Raw genomic sequence first — 20394 nt, 5'->3', positions numbered from 1 at the left:
AGCATCTGTGTAATTGTCATAGCGAAACCCAAACCAGCCCTGCAGCTTCCACAGCTGCACCCGTAGCGGGGCGAGGCCACGCGACCGGGACAGACAGACACCCTGGTTGGAGACCGTCGCTCGAGACTGGCGAAAGGGTCCGCACCCGGGAGGCAGCCCCACCCTGTGGGCTCTCTGGACCCCTCGACAGGTTTCGTCATCCCCCCAGCCCCCGACCACCCGCCCTACCCTCCATCCCGTGACCGTTCGTCACGGGCCGGGAGAGGAACTCCCCGGCTCTTTGATCGCTGCCTGCCATTGGCAGGGCCTTCCATCCATCACGTTAGGCTCCGCCCATGACGCTAACGTTTCCCGGGCTTCGTCTCTTCCGCAGGCCGCGGCGTAGCTGGCGATTGGTGGAGAAGGCTGCGGCCGTCCCAGAGGAGGCGAGGACGGGGCGGGCTTAGGGGGTCGGGGCGAGCCCGAGCTCGTCAACCACTCGTGCGGCGGTGGTCGCTGGCGTCCCGCCGGCCAGCTCTGTGTCGCCCTGCACTGCTGCGGCCGCCGCGGAACCATGGCTGTGCTCGTCGTGCTCTTGTCCTTCTTGGTGGCGGGTAAGGCCCCGGGCCGCGGGACTCGGGGGCGGCCGCGGGTGGGCGGCAGTGGGGCGGATGCCGCAGTGCGGGCAGCTGGCGATGGCCTCGGCCCAGCCGCCTCCTTCTCCGCCTTCTGTCCGGGCCGGCCTGTGGCGGCGCGGCCTGGCGGGCTTGCTGGGGCCGGGCGGGGCTGGGCTGCGTGGGGGCACCTGAGCCGGCCTCCACCCTTTGCCTCTTCAAGAAAGGCGCGTCCGCCTGTCTTGCTCCAGCCTCTTCCGGCTCGGGAGGCGCTTCGGAGGACGGGGATGCATTTCTCAGTCAACTGTTGAACTGCAGCCCTCTGCGAAGAAGTGAAGGCAGACTTCTCAGTTGCCATTAGCTGCTGCTTTTCTTTGCATTTTTCTGGTGTCTTCATTTCTAGCGGTTATCATCAGTAATTGGTGAAATCTTCCCACTCCCCCCAGTGTTTCAGGATACGGAAGTTGGCGGTGGAGTAATTGTTTTTGTATGATTATTTCTCAAGGAGAATTTAAAGTTCCTCTCAGTAGTTTGCAATAGTTCCCAATTTTAAGGATTTGGAAACTAAGATGTGAGTCACGTTCTTAGGGTCACATGTCAAAAAATGGTAGTTTTCTCCGTGGAACCTAGGTTCCCTAGCATTCAACAAGGGGAATGCAAGTCAGCTCATAATTGGCCTCTTACCGTGCATCATGTAATTCGGTTAATTTTACACCAATCCTTAGAAGAGGATATCACCCTCGTTTTACAGAGTGGTCAAGCCTAGATAAATTACCCAAACAGCACACAAGTAGTAAGCCGCAAAGCTGGAATTGAACTCAGATCACCTGGTTCCAAAGTGTGGGCCTTTCCCATTATACATGTCGTGGTACAGGTGTGAGAATGTGGGAATGATGGGGGCAGGGACTGGGGGCACAGTGGTGAACAAGAGGCCGAGTTGAGAACAGTTTGGAGGAATGGGTCCCTGTTCCCCAGTGTGTCGATTCAAAAGCTAGACGTTAAAAATCTGTAGGATGCCTGTGCCGCTGCTCTGTGAGGTGCCGAGATGCCCCACTTTGGGAATGGTGGTTTAATTCTACATGAAGGTACAGACCTTTGATGTTTTTGAAACCTGCAGGTTTTCTCCATCCTTGGAGGTGCCCAGTGTTGTGTGTTGATGATAGTTACACTTACTTTAGTGACCCCCAGATTTTAAGGTTGTGTTGTACCTTTCGTCTCTGGCTCTGTCAAGGTCGTTCTGATCTATCTACTCAATTTCTTCGGGGGAATTTTTTAAGTTTTTAAATTCCGTTTTTGAAATTTAAAGATCTTCCTTCTGATACTGTGATTTAACTGAACATCTCGCTGAAATTCCATGTTTTAATGTTATGATTGATATTATTTTGATTCAGTGAGGTTTAGGGGTTTTTGTTAGGTTTTGGTCTGAGGCAAAATAATTGCTTCTGTATATGGTTTGAACCTGCTTTCCTAACTATAATAGTCTAGTTCATACAGATCAAGAATCTGATCCTGTCAGCTTCTGCACTGCATGCTCTTGTCAGATGAGGTGAAATTACTATTTTCCACAATGACTAAATGTGATTTAATGGAAAACATCTTTAAGAGATCTGACTTCTCTATTTGAGAAAAATATATATAAGTCCTTTACAATGGTGTTACCAAACCAGAGACCAGGGGAAGGGATCTAGGGTTATGAATACCAGGTCATGAGGAGTATTTGAAAACAATTCAGATGTTTAGCTTGGAGAGAAAAGGCCAAGGGTGAACACATGGAATTTGAAGGGATGTCACGTTGAAGAGGGATTCAGTTTGGTCACTGATGCCCCAGAGGTCAAAAGTAGGACCTGTTTATTTTTTCACTTGTTGATTCCATCCCCATTCATAGATGACAGCATAGTATGGTGGGGAGTTCCCAAAGAGGGGAAGGATTCTTAACCTCTCTCTCAGACTGGGGAGGCGGGGGGAAATTTCCCTCGGCAGGGTGCCTCACCGGCAAATGTGTGAAAGGTTGGGGTGGGAAGAAAAGCACAGAGGTGTGAGAGCAAAAGAGCGAATAGTTTGGTGGAGCTGAAACGCATAGGGGTTAAGTTGGGGAGATCCCAAAAGGAAGGGTGGTGAAGTGCTTTGGGTGTTACATTTTGGATTTTGTTTCAAAGGCTCCGGGCATCGAGTGAAGGTGGCTGAGCTGCAGGGTGAATGTTCAGATCTGTAGTTTGAAAAGGTGCTGGGAAGGCTGGATCTGAGAGTGGCATGACAGGTCATAAGGCGGCCAGTTCTGTCAAGCCTCGGGAGGGCCTGAAGTGGGGAGGGCCTGATGAGGACCCTGGGCATGGAGGGGAAAGGGTTGTGAGATAAGAAGAAGAACAAAAGATGGACAGAATTCATTGGTTGATTAGCTGTGGTGCTGAGGAAGGATTTAAAGATGACTAATTCAAGCAGCTGGGTGGAAGGTGGTGTCATCCTTTGATACAGAGAATGTAGGAGGCGTGTATGGAAAAATGGTGAATTCAGTTCTGAACCTGTTGAGTTTGAAGGACCCGTGGGACTTAGAAGGAAACGCTCAGCTGACTGTGGGGTATGCAGGCCTAAGGTTCAAGGGAAATCTAAGCTGAATATAAAAATCTGGGAGCCATTAGTGTGTTTTTGGTGCTTGCAGTCTTAAGGAGTAGATGGGCTCAGCCAGGGGGAGACTCCATTGTAGAACAGTGTAGAATAGAAAGCAGTGAGGGTCAGAAATGGAGCTGCAGATCTCCAAAGTGGAGTGTGCCCAGTGATATTGGGATGCCAGAAGAATGTACTGGAAATTCCATTTGTCTTTTATTTTCTCTCTCTTTCTTTTTTTTTATAGTAATGGTCAGATATTTTTGTAGACTGTCCCTCAATTTGGGCTTGTCTGCTATTTTCTCATGATTAAATTGGGAAGAATACTAAGGTGTGTCATCCTTTTAAAAAATTTCTATTTATTTTGTGTGTTCTGTAATATATTATGAATATATATTTTATACTAGAAATGTATACTTTATAAGTAAATATATGTATATTGGGAATACTTTCAAACTTTATACTGAAAGGGTTGAAATCTCAAAAGTTTGGACGTCACTGCTTTAAAGGATGGGAAGGGGAAGAAACTGAGGAGAAAAGTAGCCGGAGGGATTGGAAGGAAAACCAGGGGCCCGGGCTTATGGAGGCCAAGGCAGGAGAGTTTCAAGGAAGGGGTTGTCAGTATCAGTTGCTTTGGGAAGTTACATACATTGAGGGCTGAAAATTGTCTTTGGGATTTGGTGAGTCATTTCAGTGGCATGGTGGGGTCAGAAGCTGTGGGTTAGGTAGCAAACAGGAGATGAAGAAGTAGCAGAGCCAGTGATGGCTGACAACTCTTCCAGGATTCTTCGTCTGAAGGGAAGCAGAAGTAGGTGGAGGCTGGTAGGACCAAAGGAAGGGTTTTGTGGTTTGGATTTTAGAATGGGAGCACCCTACGCGTATTTTTATGCTGAAGCGAAAGAGCCAGTTGAGAGGGGAAACGGCTAGTGCAACATGTGGCTTCATTCATTCAATCAACAAGTATCTATTGAGCACCGGTGTGCCAGGCACCGTTTCAGCCCTGGGGATATTGTGTGAACAAGATAGACTGAAACCTCTGCCCTCGTGGAGCTCTTTTGTACAGGGCCAGCTTCGTATGCCCCAAACCATATAGCCACCTAACTCCTGATACATCCTCTCTTCCAGAATACAGACTTAATAAACCCTGAATGAATAATTCAGTAGGTGAATGAATGAAGGTCCCTTGAAGGCTGAACTGTGGGATATTTTCAACCGGAGGAGGGACATCCCTGCCAGCACCTGGAAGGAGAGGAGATAAGGATAGGGGCTTGTGCAGATAAACCTGTGATGGGGAGAGGAAGCAGGAAGCTGGAGGAATTCCTGTGCTTTCTCTTGAAGCTGGAGATGAGGTTATCTGGTGAGACTGAGTTGGGAGTGATAAAACTGGAAGTTGAGAGAAGTTGGGAAGCCAACTTCTTAAACTTTTTAAAGGGTTAGAATGTTGGGACAATGGAGATGATTGCTGGCAAACGTGGCGCTGAGGTGGCATCCCCATTCACTGGTCACATTCAGGTAGAGGATGGGTGACTTTCTTTCAGGTATCCCGGAGATGCCTGCGTGAAGCAGCAGTTTCTCAGTATAGGAGTCCTTGTAAGGTTTTCTGAAGCTCTAGGCTGCTGAAGGACTGTTGTACAGGTGTGGAAGTGGATTCTAACTATAAAGTTGAGGCAAAGTAATTTAGTAGAGCTCTGCTGGGGTCGAGTGAGTAGGGCTGCATCTCAAACAAGGCAATCTCCAGATCCAGATATTGTTCTTTAAGTGCGTATGGTATTCAGAAAGTATGCCTTCCTTGCTGCCCCATTTTCCTTAGAGTTTGCAGTTAACTACTACTTCAGCGAAGCAAGATGTCTGTCATTTACAAACTGCCATTCCATCCTGCTAATTTTTGTCTGCCTTCGGGTAGAGCAGTTTGGAAATTCCTGCTCTAGTGGCTGTGCTGAATGAAACTCGTAACTCTTCCTGTTGTATCAGCACCATCCTGAGGCCTTTTATTTACTGTCAATACTGCAACACCAAAACATTTACTGTTGCTTCCAACGTTATTCCCATAGCCTGTAAGTGGTACTTTCCTTAGGTCAAGAGAGTAACAGTGATGCTTTGTTAAAGTCTAATTTTCCTGTACTAGGCATGACCAAGATTTGTTTTGGACTTGGAACTAATCTTTTCATAGGAACTCGAAAGTTTCCATTAGTTACTTGTCCTTGTGTAATCTAGACATCATTGGGTTAACTCACGATGGGTGAAGAAGCAAGATACCTACCTCATCCTTAGCCTTGGAGGGCCTATAACATAGTCAGTCCCTTGATTCTCATTCTCACCTCTTAATCCCAGGCCCCATACCCCTAGACTAGTTGATTTTATTATTACAGAATACCTTTTCTCAGCCTCTTGATATGTGCCTTGGAAAAACTATGTCCTGGACTTTGTTTCTAGAGTCTGAAGTATTTTACATTCTGACTGGTAACGTGGACCCCCCATTTGACAGTACTCATTTCAATAGCTTTGCCTGTGGGACATAAGGGAAGCTATGATCTATCCTAAGATATACTAACCTGCTGAAGTTTTGGCGTGATATACTAGGAATTTTATGAATTTGCATTTTCAAGAGAGGATCGATGGTAGAAATATTTATTTGTTTATTTATGGCTGTGTTGGGTCTTCGTGGCTGTGCGCGGGCTTTCTCTAGTTGCGGTGAGTGGGGTCTACTCCTCGTTGTGGTGTGTGGGCTTCTCGATGCAATGGCTTCTCTTGTTGCGGAGCACGGGCTCTAGGCACGCAGGCTACAGCAGTTGTGGCACGTGGGCTCAGTAGTTGCGGCTCGTGGGCTCTAGAGCGCAGGCTCAGTCGCTCCACGGCATGTGGGATCCTCCTGGACCAGGGCTCGAGCCCGTGTCCCCTGCATTGGCAGGCGGATTCCTAACCACTGAGCCATCAGGGAAGCCCTCGATGGTAGAAATAATTTACAGATTTCAAGTTTCTTTTCTTCCTTTCTGGTCTGGGCCAAGGTTTTGGTTTTGGTTCTTTAAAAATGTGGAGAAATGCTGCTGATTTCTAATTCTTGCCAAATTGCCACATGCCCCTGTTTAAGGGCCATCTGTAGGAAGGCACCTAGATCATTAGGAGAATCTTGTTTCATAGTTGTAACTTTGTTACAGCAGAATGTATGGACTTAAATTCTTACAGTGATACTTTGAAAAAGAATTTGTTGATGTTTAGGTTTTAGCATTTTGTCCAATCAAAATTTAGTATGCTAAAGTCAATGGAGAATGGGAAAGTATGTATTATATTTAATAATTTTCAATGTGGGTACAAAAGATTTATGATGGTGATCATTTATTAATCTGTTTTCCTTTCAGGTGTCTTAGGGAACGAGTTCAGTATATTAAGATCACCAGGGTCTGTTGTTTTCCGGGATGGAAATTGGCCCATACCAGGAGAGCGAATCCCAGACGTGGCTGCATTGTCCATGGGCTTCTCTGTGAAAGAAGTATGTGTATTTTAAAAAAATATTTGGAGCTGCTTGTGCAAGCATTTTTGTTGATTTCTGCTAATATGCCAGGAAAGCAACGGGCAAACATAGGTCCAGGTCACAAAAGGAAAAAGCTTATTTGTAGTCAGGGAGATTTTGGATAAGTGTTCGAAGCTCGGTTATGAAAACAAATCATTATAAAAGATTAACCATGTAATCGTTTATTCATAGTAGTGACGTTCTTTGTTATATAAGAGAATGCATCTGTCCTACTATTAATAGGATGTATAATTTTATTGTGTTTTTCCAGTACACGTGATAGATTTGTGTCTTGGTTCAGGCTGCTATTACAAAGTACCATAGACTGGCTGCTTTATAAACATTTATTTCTCACAGTTCCAGGGGCTGGAAGTCTGCCATCAGGGTGCCAGCATGGTAGGGTTCTGGTGAAGGCCCTCTCTGGGTTGCAGACTGCCAACTTCTTGTCGTACCCTCACATGGTGGAGAGAGCCGGAGAGAGCCCTCTGGGGTCCCCTCTATAAGGGCGCTCTAAGCTCATTCACGAGGATTCCGTCCTCATAATGTAGTTACCTCCCTAAGGCCCCTACTCCTAATACCGTCATACTGGAGGGATTAGGATTTTGCAATATGAATTTTGAGGAGACACGTACATTCAGTCCACTGCAATTTTTTATGAATGATAAAATGTATATGCATCTTACCTGAATTTAGGAAAATAGTGTGGTCAGTAGCCATAACCTTTTGTAATAACTGGCTGCTTACATGATTGTTGCGTAGGGGGCCTAGGTCCCGTCAGTATGAGACATTTTATAAAGCTCAGGGCTGGAAGAAAGGAGATGGAGTTTGCTTTATCTTCCTGTCTCCTCCCACTTTAAACTTTGGTGCTTTTGAGGTGGTCTCTAGATGTCATCAATCACTCAAAGGAACATTCTTCCTAGGTCCTGAGTGCCCTTGAAACCAGAAGCAATGCATGGGAGCTGCCTCTGCTGGGCCTTTGGGTGGAGCCCCCGCGTTCCTTGCGTGAACCTGATGGGTTGTTCACATTTAAGGATGAAATTTGTACCTAGTTCTTTACAAACTTAATTTTGACTACAAATGGCTGTCAAAGTAACCTTTAGAAATAATTACTAATCAACTACTGAGAGTTACTTTCAGCAGGAATTTTATTTAGAAAGCACTTAGTCTAAAGAGAATGTTGTAATGGTAGCCTTGCTGTGTCACTGTGAAAGAAAAGTGATGCTGTAGGTAAGGGCAAAGAATGATGTGAGGGAAGAAAATGTCCATGGTTATATGGAAAAGAGAATGTTTTGTAATCTGGAATTTGAAAAGTACCTACATTTTGTTTATTTGCCTGCTTTTTTCCACAGAAGGTTTGAGATGACTTATTATTAGACTTTATTGTTTCAAGTCTGTAGAAGTTTAAGAAAACGAAGAAGGTAGAAACCAGCATCCTCAATTAGGAGATTGCAACTACTGCTTTAAATAAGACATTTGCTGTCCGTGTGAGTTTTCATTGCCAGTGTCATCCCAGTACCCCGTAATTCTGCTTGTTAGATGTTATTAGGGAAATGGTTTCCTGAGTTGATAATTGGGACAGTTTCACACTTTTCAATGTGTAGGACCTTTCTTGGCCGGGACTCGCAGTGGGTAACCTATTCCACCGTCCTCGGGCTACCGTTATGGTGATGGTGAAGGGAGTGGACAAGCTTGCTCTACCCCCAGGCAGTGTCATTTCGTACCCTTTGGAAAATGTGAGTATTTATTATAAAGAATTAAAGGGATGCATTTAAAATTTTGTTTTGTCAGCTGTCATTATGGATTGTGTTCTAAGCACTCGTGTTGTTTTTTTAATGCACTGATAGTCTTTTTTTAATTATATGATGGTTGTAACTTTATTGAGACTTGGCTGTTTGCCATGGATGAGAATACTTTCTAAGGTAACAGAGACATTGGCCCACTCTCAGAATAGTCAGAGGCTCAAAAAAGAGAAACCAGTTGAGGGTGTAACCTGCTGACATTTTCTAGGGCATTATTTTGTCACCTTCCCTTCAGAATTTTATCATTTTTGTGTAAGAAGGAGACTGGAGGCAGTTTTGCTGGCTCACTTATCCCTTCACTGGCCTTTCAGGCAACATGGCTGACTGAGCTGTTGTGAGAGGCCGTCCTTCTACTGTAAGCATATAGAAGTCACCAAACATCTTTACATGTATCACTAAACTCGAAAGCAAGCAAGGGGTACACACAGGTGCCAGATATGAATAGAGAATTCAAAAGCCACAGTGGTGAGCAGGAGCTGGAGGTGAAATTGTGTTCCCTACAGAAAGCCTGGGGCTATAAAATGCTGTCTTGTTCTTGAAAGGAGGACTATTAAAACCCCAGCTGCCCCAGGGCTACCATGAAGGAGCTGGGTTGCCACCCTTAGCTGTGGGGCCCAAAGAGCCCCCCTAAGGGAAATCGGAACTATGGGCTTGTGCTGTGCAGTCACATGCTCCAGATTCACACAATCCACCCCACACAGACACCTCCCCAGCCCAGGGCTCCTCCGGTAAAAAAGAATCGAAGAGGAGTTGAATTTCCCAAACACTTGAAGGAAAAAAACGCCATGAGAAAGTCAGCAGGTGTGACAAACAGAATTCATCCCCCTAGAACTACTGCAGATAACAGACCAGCCTCAAAAAGAGATTTAAAAATACGTACATTAAAATTGTGAAAGAGTTAAAGGAAGGGATAGAAACCAGAGGCAGTTGAAAGATATTTTTGATATGTGGTGCTTTCATTTTCACTTAAAAATATTTTGTAATTTATACTGATATACTGATTTCTTTAACCCATGAGTTATTTAGAAGTGTTGTAACATATGGGTTCTTTCAAAATAAGTTTTGATTTTTCAGTTTCTAATTTCACTGCATTGTAACACTGGTCTGTATGATGTTGATTTTGGTGGTGGGGCATGTTTCACACTTTTCCTGTGGTCTAGTATAGATTATCTCCAGGCACACATGACATGCTTACAAAAAATGACCATGTACTAGGCCACAAGGCAAACCTCAATGGATAATAACCAGTATCATATAAACCACCCTCTCTGACCACAATGCAGTTAAATCTGAATACAGTAACAAATGATACCTTAAAAAATGCTTGGAAATGGTAGAAACAAACACAAGAACGACTCCTCAGGTTTAGAGCACACTGAGGTAGACTAAAGCCAAATCAACACCTAAGTATAGTGAAATTGAAGAACTGTCAAGGACGCGGACGCTAATGATGTTGCCAGAGAGAAAAGACGCTGTCATGACAAAGGAATGAGAGCAGAATGGTAGCAGATTTCTCATCATTGCCATTAGGGACCAGAAGCGCAAGAAAGGAAAAGCAGGAATTGCATAGTATGAAGCTAGGCTGAGAATATTGTTTAAGTAGTTATAATAAAATGATACAGAAATGAAAATTATAACTATTGGGAGGGTGGAGAGAGAGAGTGCTTGTAAGGGGATAGGGCTGTGGTTGGTAATGTGGGAGAGCTAGATCCTCATTTTCTATAATGGCCGATAAATACATAATGCCTAAAATTAAAAAATCAAGATGGAGTAGTATAAACATTTAGAGGTGGTGGTAAAAAGAAAAGGAAACAAAAGATTTGAAGGTGAGTGCTATAAATAGGTACTAAGGATGTAATGTTCAGTCAGCATGATGACTGTAGTTAACACCGCTGTGTGATACATGTGAAAGTTGTCAAGAGGGTAAATTCTAAGTTATCACAAGGAAAAAAATTTTCTTTTTTGCTTTCTCTTTTTTTTGTATCTGTATGAGATGATGGATGTTCACTAAACTTATTGCAGTAATCATTTCACAGTATATGTAAGTCAAACCATCATGTTGTATACCTTAAAACTTACACAGTGATGTATGTTAACGGTATCTCAGTAAAACTGGAAAAACTAACTCGAAGTGAGGAAGAAAAAAGACGGGGGAGGAAAGAAAGTACCTCATAGAAATAGGAAGTGGATGCGCAAACTTATCTTCCATAGAAAGTCTTAGATAATTGTCTCTTTAAACCGCATGTATATATATAACTCTTAAAAATTAATTTTTAAAAAGCCAACAAGAAAAGATAGCTGGAATAGACACAGTCCTAAATAATTCATTGGTTGAGGAGAAAATTATGGTGGAAGTGCTGAAATTATTTGGAACTGAATATCACAAATGTGCCATATATTTAAAAATTGTGGGGCACAGCTAAAGTGGTAAGAAGCAGGAAAATTTATAACCCTACAGGCACATGTTAGATAATTTAAAAGATTGGAAATTAATGAGCTAAAGAAACCAGAAGAATTTCAGAGTAAATGGAAGGAAGGGAACAATAAAAATGCAAGACGTGAAAAAGATACTTTTAGTCTTCGCAAAGATTATTAAGTAGCTTGTTATGTGATTTCTGTGAAAATCACTGTAGAAGATCTCTTTTAAAACCATATATATGGGGGCTTCCCTGGTGGCGCAGTGGTTGAGAGTCTGCCTGCCGATGCAGGGGACACGGGTTCGTGCCCCAGTCCGGGAGGATCCCACATGCCGCGGAGCGGCTGGGCCTGTGAGCCATGGCCGCTGAGCCTGCGCTCCGCAGCGGGAGAGGCCACAGCGGTGAGAGGCCTGCGTACCGCAAAAAAGGGAAACAAAACAAAACAAAATGTATATATGGGACGTCCCTGGTCCAGTGGTTAAGACGCCGCGCTTCCACTGCAGGGGGCACAGGTTCCATCCGTGGTCAGGAAACTACGATCCCATAGGCCACACAGCACAGCCAAAAAATAAAGTATATTAAAAATCCAATATGCCATTAAGATTTTCATTAGCCTACAATCCAAAACTAAACATTTAAAAAGAGGTCATGTTATTGCTTGACCCTGACTGACTGCTTCTAATCCTTTTAGTGGCAGTAGGTGGAAAGATATAAAGCTCTGAGGGAAAAATCACCCCCCAAAAAAAGGAAAAGCCTTAGAATTCCACTTAAAGCTTCTATTTGATTAGCTAGCTGTTATCATTAGATTTCAAGTCCTGTAGATACAGAATTTACATTTTTCCCAGGACAAACGTGTATCCTTATAATGTAGTAGAAGAAAACAGTCATGGGATTTTAAGCGTGACCTTTTTTCCTTTTATAGCATAGCAGTCTATATAATTTTTTCTTTTCCTTCACAGTTTGGCGCTCACCTGACTCAGTAGCTTCTCCAATTTGATTGCTAGGGACACGTTACCTTTAATCTTCAACTTTCCTGCTGTGTGTGCCACTGAGGTGAAATGAGGCTGGAGAGTTTGTTACATGTTCTCGTATTCCTTCCAAAGCCCAAGGAAGTGAAGTGTGTGCTTGCAAAAGGAGGAGCGCTTGTGGCTGACTCAGGGAGCTTGTAACGGGATGCTTTTGCAAGCTGGAACTCTTCCCCTTCTTCAGTTACTCATTAACTTATTTTAAGAGAATTTGGGGAAGAGTTAATATGCATCTTGTGTAAGAGTAAAAGCAGATTACACTTCACGTTTATTAATCACATTTATTTCTGCCTGGCCCACGTTAACGAGCTACTTATACACATGAACCTTTTAATAATAGTAAAGGCAATTACTGGGGGAAAAAAATCACTGTACGAAATCTCCATTAAAACAAAAACATTACTACTGTACTGCTTGTTGTAATAATATTAAGAATAAAATAAGTTTTTGAGGGGAAAATTACCATAAAATAATGTGGGGCAAAAACAGGTCTATGGGAATAGACGTCAGAATTTTGGTTACCCCTGGGGGTGGAGGGAGTGGGGAGAGAGGCTTGTAGGGCGCTGATGTTTTGTTTTGCTCTGGTTGGCTTATATGAGCATATCCATTTGTAAATATTCCTTGAGCTTTGACTCCAAGATCTGTGCACCATATTATGTGTATGTTTCACTTTAATAATAAATTCACGGAAAAAAGTACATTTTTATCACAATTAGCTATTTCGGTTTATTAATATCATGTGTTCCCAAGATAAATTTCACATTCAGAATTCTTGTGACATACTTTATGCCTTGCCTGAGTCTTCAGTCTATCTGAAGACCAAACCCTACATCTTATAAACATTTTTAAAATTCTGAAATGAAAAATGGTCTCTTTCAATTATATTCAAGTCTTCAAATTCCTTTGACCTTCTCTTAAATGCAAGTTAATACATTATCATTATTGTAGAATATACATTCATTGTGGCACATTTTATCAATATTGAAACCAGATGTATTGCTGCTTAAAATACCTGAATGACCACCAGAAAATGGTCGTTTGTGGAAGGTAATGTTTTGTCCTTTATTTTGCACGTTTTTTCTTATATAGGCACATTTGGAGACACGAACTCATTGGCCCACTAGGGGGCTGTTTAATCTTCTTGTGCCCTCAAAAGGGCTCTTTGTGTTTGGATATGATTTTTTGATTTCCATAGAAAATGCTAGTACATTTTTTTTAAGGCTCTTTTTTTAATACTATGTAAATGATTTTTCTTCCCATTTTGGTTCTGATAATAATTAAGATCTCACTATTAAATTTCAGGCAGTTCCTTTTAGTCTTGACAGCGTTGCAAATTCCATTCACTCCTTATTTTCTGAAGAAACTCCTGTAGTTTTACAGTTGGCTCCCAGTGAGGAAGTAAGTGTGATACAGTTTTTATTTTAAATGCTTTAAAAAATAAGCTTTCTTTATTTAATGAAAATTTATGAAAAATGCTGACAGACCTCTGTATATTGGAATTATTCTGTAGAATGTAACAAAATTTTTGGATTCTTGCAGAGAGTGTACATGGTGGGGAAGGCAAACTCGGTTTTTGAAGATCTCTCAGTAACACTAAGACAGCTCCGCAATCGACTGTTTCAAGAAAACTCTGTTCTCAGTTCACTTCCCCTCAATTCTCTGAGTAGGAACAATGAAGTAAGTAGTACAGTTATTGAATGAATAAATGAACATCATTAGTAATTTCCCATTTCTTATGCTCCTGACTTTAGAGCAAACTTGACCTTTTAGAAAATGAAAAGTTTTGCAAGTTTATTGCTTGGAGTAGATTCTTTTTTCCTTTAGTGTAATTTTTAAAAAATGAATCTCATGAATGAATTGACTCTGTTTGTGAGCTGATCTGTAGTAATAAATAGCACTACGTTCTAGCGCAAGGGTTGCCACCAATTGATCCTGACAGGCCAGAAATCACAGTAACTAGTTGGTAGAGCTGTGTGGACCTGGTAATGTGGGAGCCATTATTCACTGCCACTTTTGATGTGTTGCCTCATTTTTCTAATTCATTCTTGACTGTACAGTGGAGGGCACCACCCTTACTTTTGACTCCTGTATGCCAGCTTCACCACCTGTTCATGCACCCTCTTAACCACATGGCGTGCCACCTTTGTGGTAGCCTCCCTTCTTCACCTACTCTGGATGACCAGGACCACCATCTTCTATTCTTCAAGGGATGTGAGCAAAGTAGGCTATTGGCAGGACCTCGTTGCAGTGCGCCAGAATGTTCTGATGTCCTGAGGGAAAACCAGTTTAGAGTTTAGATGCTTTATCACAGCTTTATCAAAAATAAAGCTGTTGGGCTTCCCTGGTGGCGCAGTGGTTGGGAGTCCGCCTGCCGATGCAGGGGACGCGGGTTCGTGGCCCGGTCTGGGAAGATCCCACATGCCGTGGAGCGGCTGGGCCCGTGAGCCATGGCCGCTGAGCCTGCACGTCCGGATCCTGTGCTCCGCAACGGGAGAGGCCACAACAGTGAGAGGCCCGTGTACCGCAAAAAAATAAATTAAATAAATAAATAAATAAAATAAAATAAAATAATGCTCATTTCTTTCTGCTCTCTGCAGGTTGATCTGCTTTTTCTTTCTGAACTGCAAGTGCTACATGATATTTCAAGTCTGGTAAGTAGGCTTCTCTAATTTTTCAGTTCCATTTATTCTGGTTCCGGAAGACATTTCTAGAGAGTCCTTGAATGATAGTTGAATGATAGTGAAACCAGTCAAAAAGTTTATGTGCCCTAGATTTATGATTCCATGGAAGTTGAGAAATCAGCGGTGGTGTTGGGAAGTTTGAACTCATCGCATGTTAACAAATTACTTTGCATTTCTACCTTTAGGAGGGATAGTATTAATATATCTTCCAAGAACACAGGCTTCTGACCTGTTGATTTCTTGTCAGACATCAAGACTCAGACATCAAGACTTAAACAGTTTGGACTAATAATGCAGTCGACCAAGTCAGGAAGGGAATATATATGCCTGTAGTGTGTGTGTGTATATATATGTGTGTATATATATATATATTTTTTTTTTTTTGGTGATTTTGGTGAATGACTTTTTTAAAAAAACCCTCCTATGATGAAATAGAAAATCTTACCCGTGTGCCGTCTTCTGAAGTTGTTGCCCAAACTCTCAGTGGGGTTGGTTTGGGGAGTGTGGAAGTGTAGTGCTGGTGGTGTGGGAGGTGACTGCTCTGTGAGCACTGATGGCTCGTCTCTTCTGGGATCAGTCTGGTCCAACCATCTGCTCTTTCATACCCTGGCCCGTACCTGAGGTTTTTAAACTAAGAAATTTTTAATTTTTAAAAGAGCTTTTATTATAACTGCTCCTAAAAATGAGATTTGTGTTGGATTTGTTTTATCAGAAACTCCCATTTAAACCAGTTCTGTTTGCCACCGTTCTAGACTATTGTGGTACCCTGGGGTGTTTCTGCCTAGTTTAGTTAGGTGTAAAACTCCAACTGGCTGTGTTTGACAATACTTCATCTATTTCCTTTTGTTTGTTCTCCTAAGTTGTCTCGACATAAGCATCTAGCCAAGGATCATTCTCCTGATTTATACTCACTGGAGCTGGCAGGTTTGGACGAAATTGGGAAACGTTACGGGGAAGACTCTGAACAATTTAGAGATGCTTCTAAGATCCTTGTTGATGCTCTACAAAAGGTAAACCATCAGTGAATGGGGTGTGAGCAGTTAGAGCACTTGACTTTTAGGGAAAAATCTGCTTAGTGAAATTATTGATTGAAGTCTTTTTACTCACCTTCTTTGAGGGGCCCTCTAATTTCAGTGACCGAGGATGGAGTAGGTCACAGGTGTATGTTGGGATGTCTGTCTTTCGTCTTTTTTTTGGCCTTGCCGAGCGGCTTGCAGGATCTTAGTTCCTCGACCAGGGATCGAACCCGGGCCCCGGCAGTGAAAGTGCCAAGTCCTAACCACTGGACCACCAGGGAAATCCCAGGGATGTCTCTGGTAAAATATATCTAACATAAATTTACCATTTAACCATTTCTAAGTATATACAGCTCTGTGGCACTAAGTACATTCACATTGTTGGGCAACTGTACCACCATCCATCGCCAGAACTTTCAGCTTCCCCGAAACTCTGTCCCCGTTAATCCCCATGAAATAACCGAAGGAGAACACTTAGCACAGTACCAGACATTTAGCAGATACTAGTAAATGCTAGTTTTCTTCTGCCCTTGACGTTATTCACCTGCAGCTCTTCAGTGAGGCTTCATAGTTAAATCTTTGTAGATGTTTGCAATCAACCAGAGACAACAAAGATTTCATTTTTCCTACTTCCCTGCCCCCAACTTATACACCAACAAATTCAGTGACTACTCCTTTCTGGAAGTAATTTTATTTTGAACGTTTATAGAATCTTAACACTTCTCTGAATATTTAAACCTTTAAGACTTGCCTATTTTAAGACACACTGTATTTCATGACCCAGTAGGTATTTGTATTTTTTCTTGTAGTGCACAGAAGCTTTACAAAAATTTTAAATAAGTATGTGTTTTGAGATTCATAGTAACGTCAATAACTCTTCAGTTTGCAGATGACATGTACAATCTCTACGGTGGGAATGCAGTGGTAGAGTTAGTGACTGTCAGATCGTTCGACACATCCCTTGCGAGGAAGACTAGGACTATCCTCGAGGCAAAACAAGCGGTGAGTACGTTTTTAGATTAACTCTAAAAGCCCCACTAAATCCTGTATCACTCGTGGGCAGTATGAATGAGCAGTCAGTAAATCGTAGGTTTCTTATTCACGTAGTTATTCACGTAGGTATGTGTGTTTTGCCAGTGATGCTCAGTTCTTTGGGGTTGTAGTCAGATAATGCAAGACTTTGTTAGGGATAAAAGCAAATGTGTCAGAGCCCATAAGGTAATTCAAATATGGGTATTACAAGGAGACCTCAGAAGTTAACATGAGGGAGTGGTGTGGTGCTCTCAACTTGTGGAGTCTGCTTTTCTCAGAGGTACATTGTCTTTGTGGTACAGTCTCCCATTTTCCGGCTACGTACACTCTCTATTAATACAATTTTGACCTGGATCTTGCTTTGATTTTTAAGCATTTAGAGGACATAGGCAAGGGTGCCAGCCCTAGTAAAACAAGCGTGTGTGTGCGCACGGCCAAGAACATTACTTACAGCTGGCTTCATCTCTCAGAGCAGGCGGATTCCCAGTCGTTTATGGACGCTCTCCTTTGGTTGCAGCCCGCACTCTCCTCTGTTTTACCAATCGCTGTGTGGGACTTAGAGTGAGATGCTCAAAAATAATGAATGTGTTCAAGATAATCTAGATGTGACTGGTTTGCGATTGTTTCGGAGTGGAAAGACCTCTGTTTAAAACAGCATGGCAGGCTAGACAAACCGAAATTTTCCGACTACAGAGCTAGAAATAGTGGATAAAAAGTAAACACCCTCTTGAATGCACAGTTTAACTAACTCTCAAAAAAGTAAAGGAAACTCTTAAGGAGCAACTAAGAAAGGGAACTGGAGAACTGTGTTAGGCTGTCCTGGGAACATTTCCAGTTGGGTTACTGAGCAACTGGGCTCTCTGTGGCAACTGGGCTCTCTGTGGGGAGTTGGAACTGACGCCTCCCCGTGAAGCTGGGACCCTGATGGGACCCTGAAAGGGCTGTGCCCGCAGTGAGGGCAGACTAGAAAACAGCCTGCCTGCCAGCAGAAGGAGACAGGAAGGCAGCTTGGGGGCTGTGCAGTCGGGGTATGTGCTGGGGGTGGAATGTCTCCTAGGGAATCCTTAACCACAGGGCCACCTTTATGTGGGTTTGAGGCTCAAATTTATACTATCCGCAAGTTCTAGGAAGCCCCAGGCCAAGAAACTGACACAAACCTCAGCCCCAGGCTGGTAAGACCGGTGGCCTCCAGCAGAAGCAAATGTAAAGCCTCCCTGGCAGGACACACCTTCCACACACAGCATACAAAGTATGTAACATGTAATACTAGTGAAGAATTCTAAAAATTAACGTTATAAAGCTGAAGAGAATACTTGTTCTTCTGAAGCTCCCTCTTGTCTTATTCCTTTACCCTCCCCATCTAGAGGTAATTGCTCTCCTGAATATTATGTTAACCATTCCCTGGCTAACCATTCCCTGGCTTTTTCTTTACAGTTTTAATACATATGTATTTATCCTTAAATAATGTTTGGTTTTGCCTGTCTAGAATCATACTATATGTATTTTACTCTGAGCAAAGGCTCAGTATTGTTTTTAAGAGCCATGCAAGTTGATAAATAAAGCAGTAAAATGACCTGAACTACTCTATGTTCCACGGGATGTGCCACAATTATCCATCCCGTTGATGGATATCCTTGCACATGTCTTGGTACACATCTACATCTACAAGTGTGTTCCCCAGGGCATGAACTGGCTGGATCACAGTATACTTACAGTCACGTTATCGGCGTTGCAAGCAGTTGGAGCACTATATATACCTCCACCAAACAGTGTGCTTACCTTCTCTGTGAAGGCTCCCCTTCTTGGTTCCTCCTAATATAAAAGGAGCTCTTATGCCACTTATTAATATAGTTTGTTAGATAAATGAATCATAGCTAGCAAACTGGGATAATTTCCTAACTTAACATTCTTCCCTCTTGATTTCTTTATTGTAGAAGGACCCATCAAGTACCTATAACCTCGCATATAAGTATAATTTTGAATATCCAGTGGTTTTCAACATGATACTTTGGATAATGATCGCCTTGGCCTTGGCTGTGATTATCACCTCTTACAATATTTGGAACATGGATCCTGGATATGATAGCATCATTTATAGGATGACAAACCAGAAGATTCGAATGGATTGAACTTTCCTTATGCCAACTTAGAAAAGGGGTTTGGAAATTTTCGTTATAATAAATCTTTTAGTGTGTAAAGTAGATAGTATAAAAAAGCAGATTTGTGTTCTCTATTTTGTGTGCCTGTGATGATGCTCTTTTAGAGCGAATTATAGCTGTGTGATATAGATGCTCAAATACTATGATTGATATAACCATTTAATACAATTAATTTCATTCCATTTAATATTTGGAAACATGCACTGAAATAAATATTTATTTCATATAGGACAGTTTGTGTTGGGAAAATGCACTGAATTTGAAATGCTTAAAATGCTTAACTTACTTCCTTACACAGGACAGGTGAAAGTGATAATTGGACTGTCATATACTATGAACATGAACGTCTTAATGTAAATACCTCTGAAACGAGTAAAGGTTTTTAACTTCAAGCAGCTCTAAACTATGTATGTGCTTATATAGTCACTTAGATTTGGACTTCCATCTGATTGACTGACAGACTACAGCTGTTTTTTAACCTCTTCTGAAAGTTTGGTGATCCGAATGGTCAGGTGTGGATATTAAAGATAGATACTACATTGATGTAAACAGGAACTAGCTTTGTGGAGTTATAGATGCTTGTAATTACACACACAAAAACATGTGGGGGACATCGTGGGGCATGATTTCAGTAATTTTTCCCCTTTTGTAAGTTACTCTGGTTATTCTATAGAATGCTAAGTGGAAGTAGATGCTCCCTACTTTTCATGTGGAAGTGGACCAATAATAAAGAGTGGCAAATAAAGTTAATAATGATTCCAAATTTGTGTCATTTCAATATTAGATCTATTTTATATTGTAAAAACCTAACTGAAAAGGGTTTTAATCTAATCAAAATTGGCTGTAATCTAATCAGAATTGGCTGTTTTGTTACACAAACGGTTTATTCTCACTGCCTCCTGAGATTCATTACCAATATGAGGAAGACATTTCAATTACTATGCTTGTTACTGAATTTATACAGAATATGTGATAAATTCACACTTATTTAGACTTCAGGTAGGGAAGGCTTAAATTTCCTTCCCAGGAGCAGGGCAGCACAACTCTCATACTGAAGTAACTTAGCTACATAATCCTGAAGTTTAAAAATCTAATTGGGTAAGCTATAAGAATTTAAAACGGTATCCCTTAAGCCTTTACCTTATTAGTTCTTTACCTTATTCGTTCTTCATACTCTACAATCAATTAGTTGTAATATTCACCTTTTTGAACCCTACTTGGGTTTAGTATTAGCTCTGTCTGCCTCTTCTTTGCAAAGAACATCAAATCAATAACCTGAGAAGACAGAGTCTATTTAGCTGCGTTTTCTACCACTACTGCAGGATACCGCTGACAGTTACAGTGTTAAATTTCTACCACTACTGCAGGATACCGCTGACAGTTACAGTGTTAAACTTCCATAGAGTGGAGGAAATTTTTGTTTTCTTTTTGCCTCTCACTGAACTATAAATAGTGAAGCTGATAACTCCACAGGAAAGAAAAACTAATGGCCCTAAAATCATTCAAGTGTTCTCCACCACTACCCCCTGCCAGGTTTATGAGGGTGAGGGCATTTTCCGCAAA

At 42.1% G+C, this 20394-nt stretch overlaps 1 protein-coding gene and 1 long non-coding RNA gene across 3 annotated transcripts; one reads left to right on the top strand and one right to left on the bottom strand.

Moving 5' to 3' along the window:
• Positions 1 to 435: 435 nt before the first annotated feature.
• Positions 436 to 19594, top strand: ATP6AP2 (ATPase H+ transporting accessory protein 2). 2 transcript variants are annotated; one of them, XM_019943610.2, is made up of 9 exons: positions 437 to 593; positions 6551 to 6681; positions 8304 to 8435; positions 13246 to 13341; positions 13483 to 13620; positions 14541 to 14594; positions 15485 to 15634; positions 16523 to 16642; positions 18607 to 19594. In XM_019943610.2, the coding sequence occupies exons 1-9, from the start codon at positions 554 to 556 to the stop codon at positions 18799 to 18801; spliced, it is 1056 nt and encodes a 351-aa protein (XP_019799169.1). In that variant the 5' UTR covers positions 437 to 553; the 3' UTR covers positions 18802 to 19594. The 2 variants fall into 2 exon arrangements, with proteins under 2 accessions (XP_019799170.1, XP_019799169.1); XM_019943611.3 differs by lacking the exon at positions 8304 to 8435 and having other exon boundaries at positions 436 to 593.
• On the bottom strand, positions 12597 to 15490 carry LOC141277559 (uncharacterized). The gene is made up of 2 exons (XR_012329170.1): positions 15070 to 15490; positions 12597 to 14213 (listed from the first exon to the last, which is right to left on the bottom strand). It is a non-coding gene; the product is annotated as an uncharacterized lncRNA (long non-coding RNA).
• Positions 19595 to 20394: the final 800 nt, after the last annotated feature.

The sequence above is a fragment of the Tursiops truncatus genome, chromosome X, assembly GCF_011762595.2.
Source record: "Tursiops truncatus isolate mTurTru1 chromosome X, mTurTru1.mat.Y, whole genome shotgun sequence".
Classification (NCBI taxonomy): domain Eukaryota; kingdom Metazoa; phylum Chordata; class Mammalia; order Artiodactyla; family Delphinidae; genus Tursiops; species Tursiops truncatus.
This window is presented reverse-complemented; position numbering and strand designations above follow the sequence as displayed.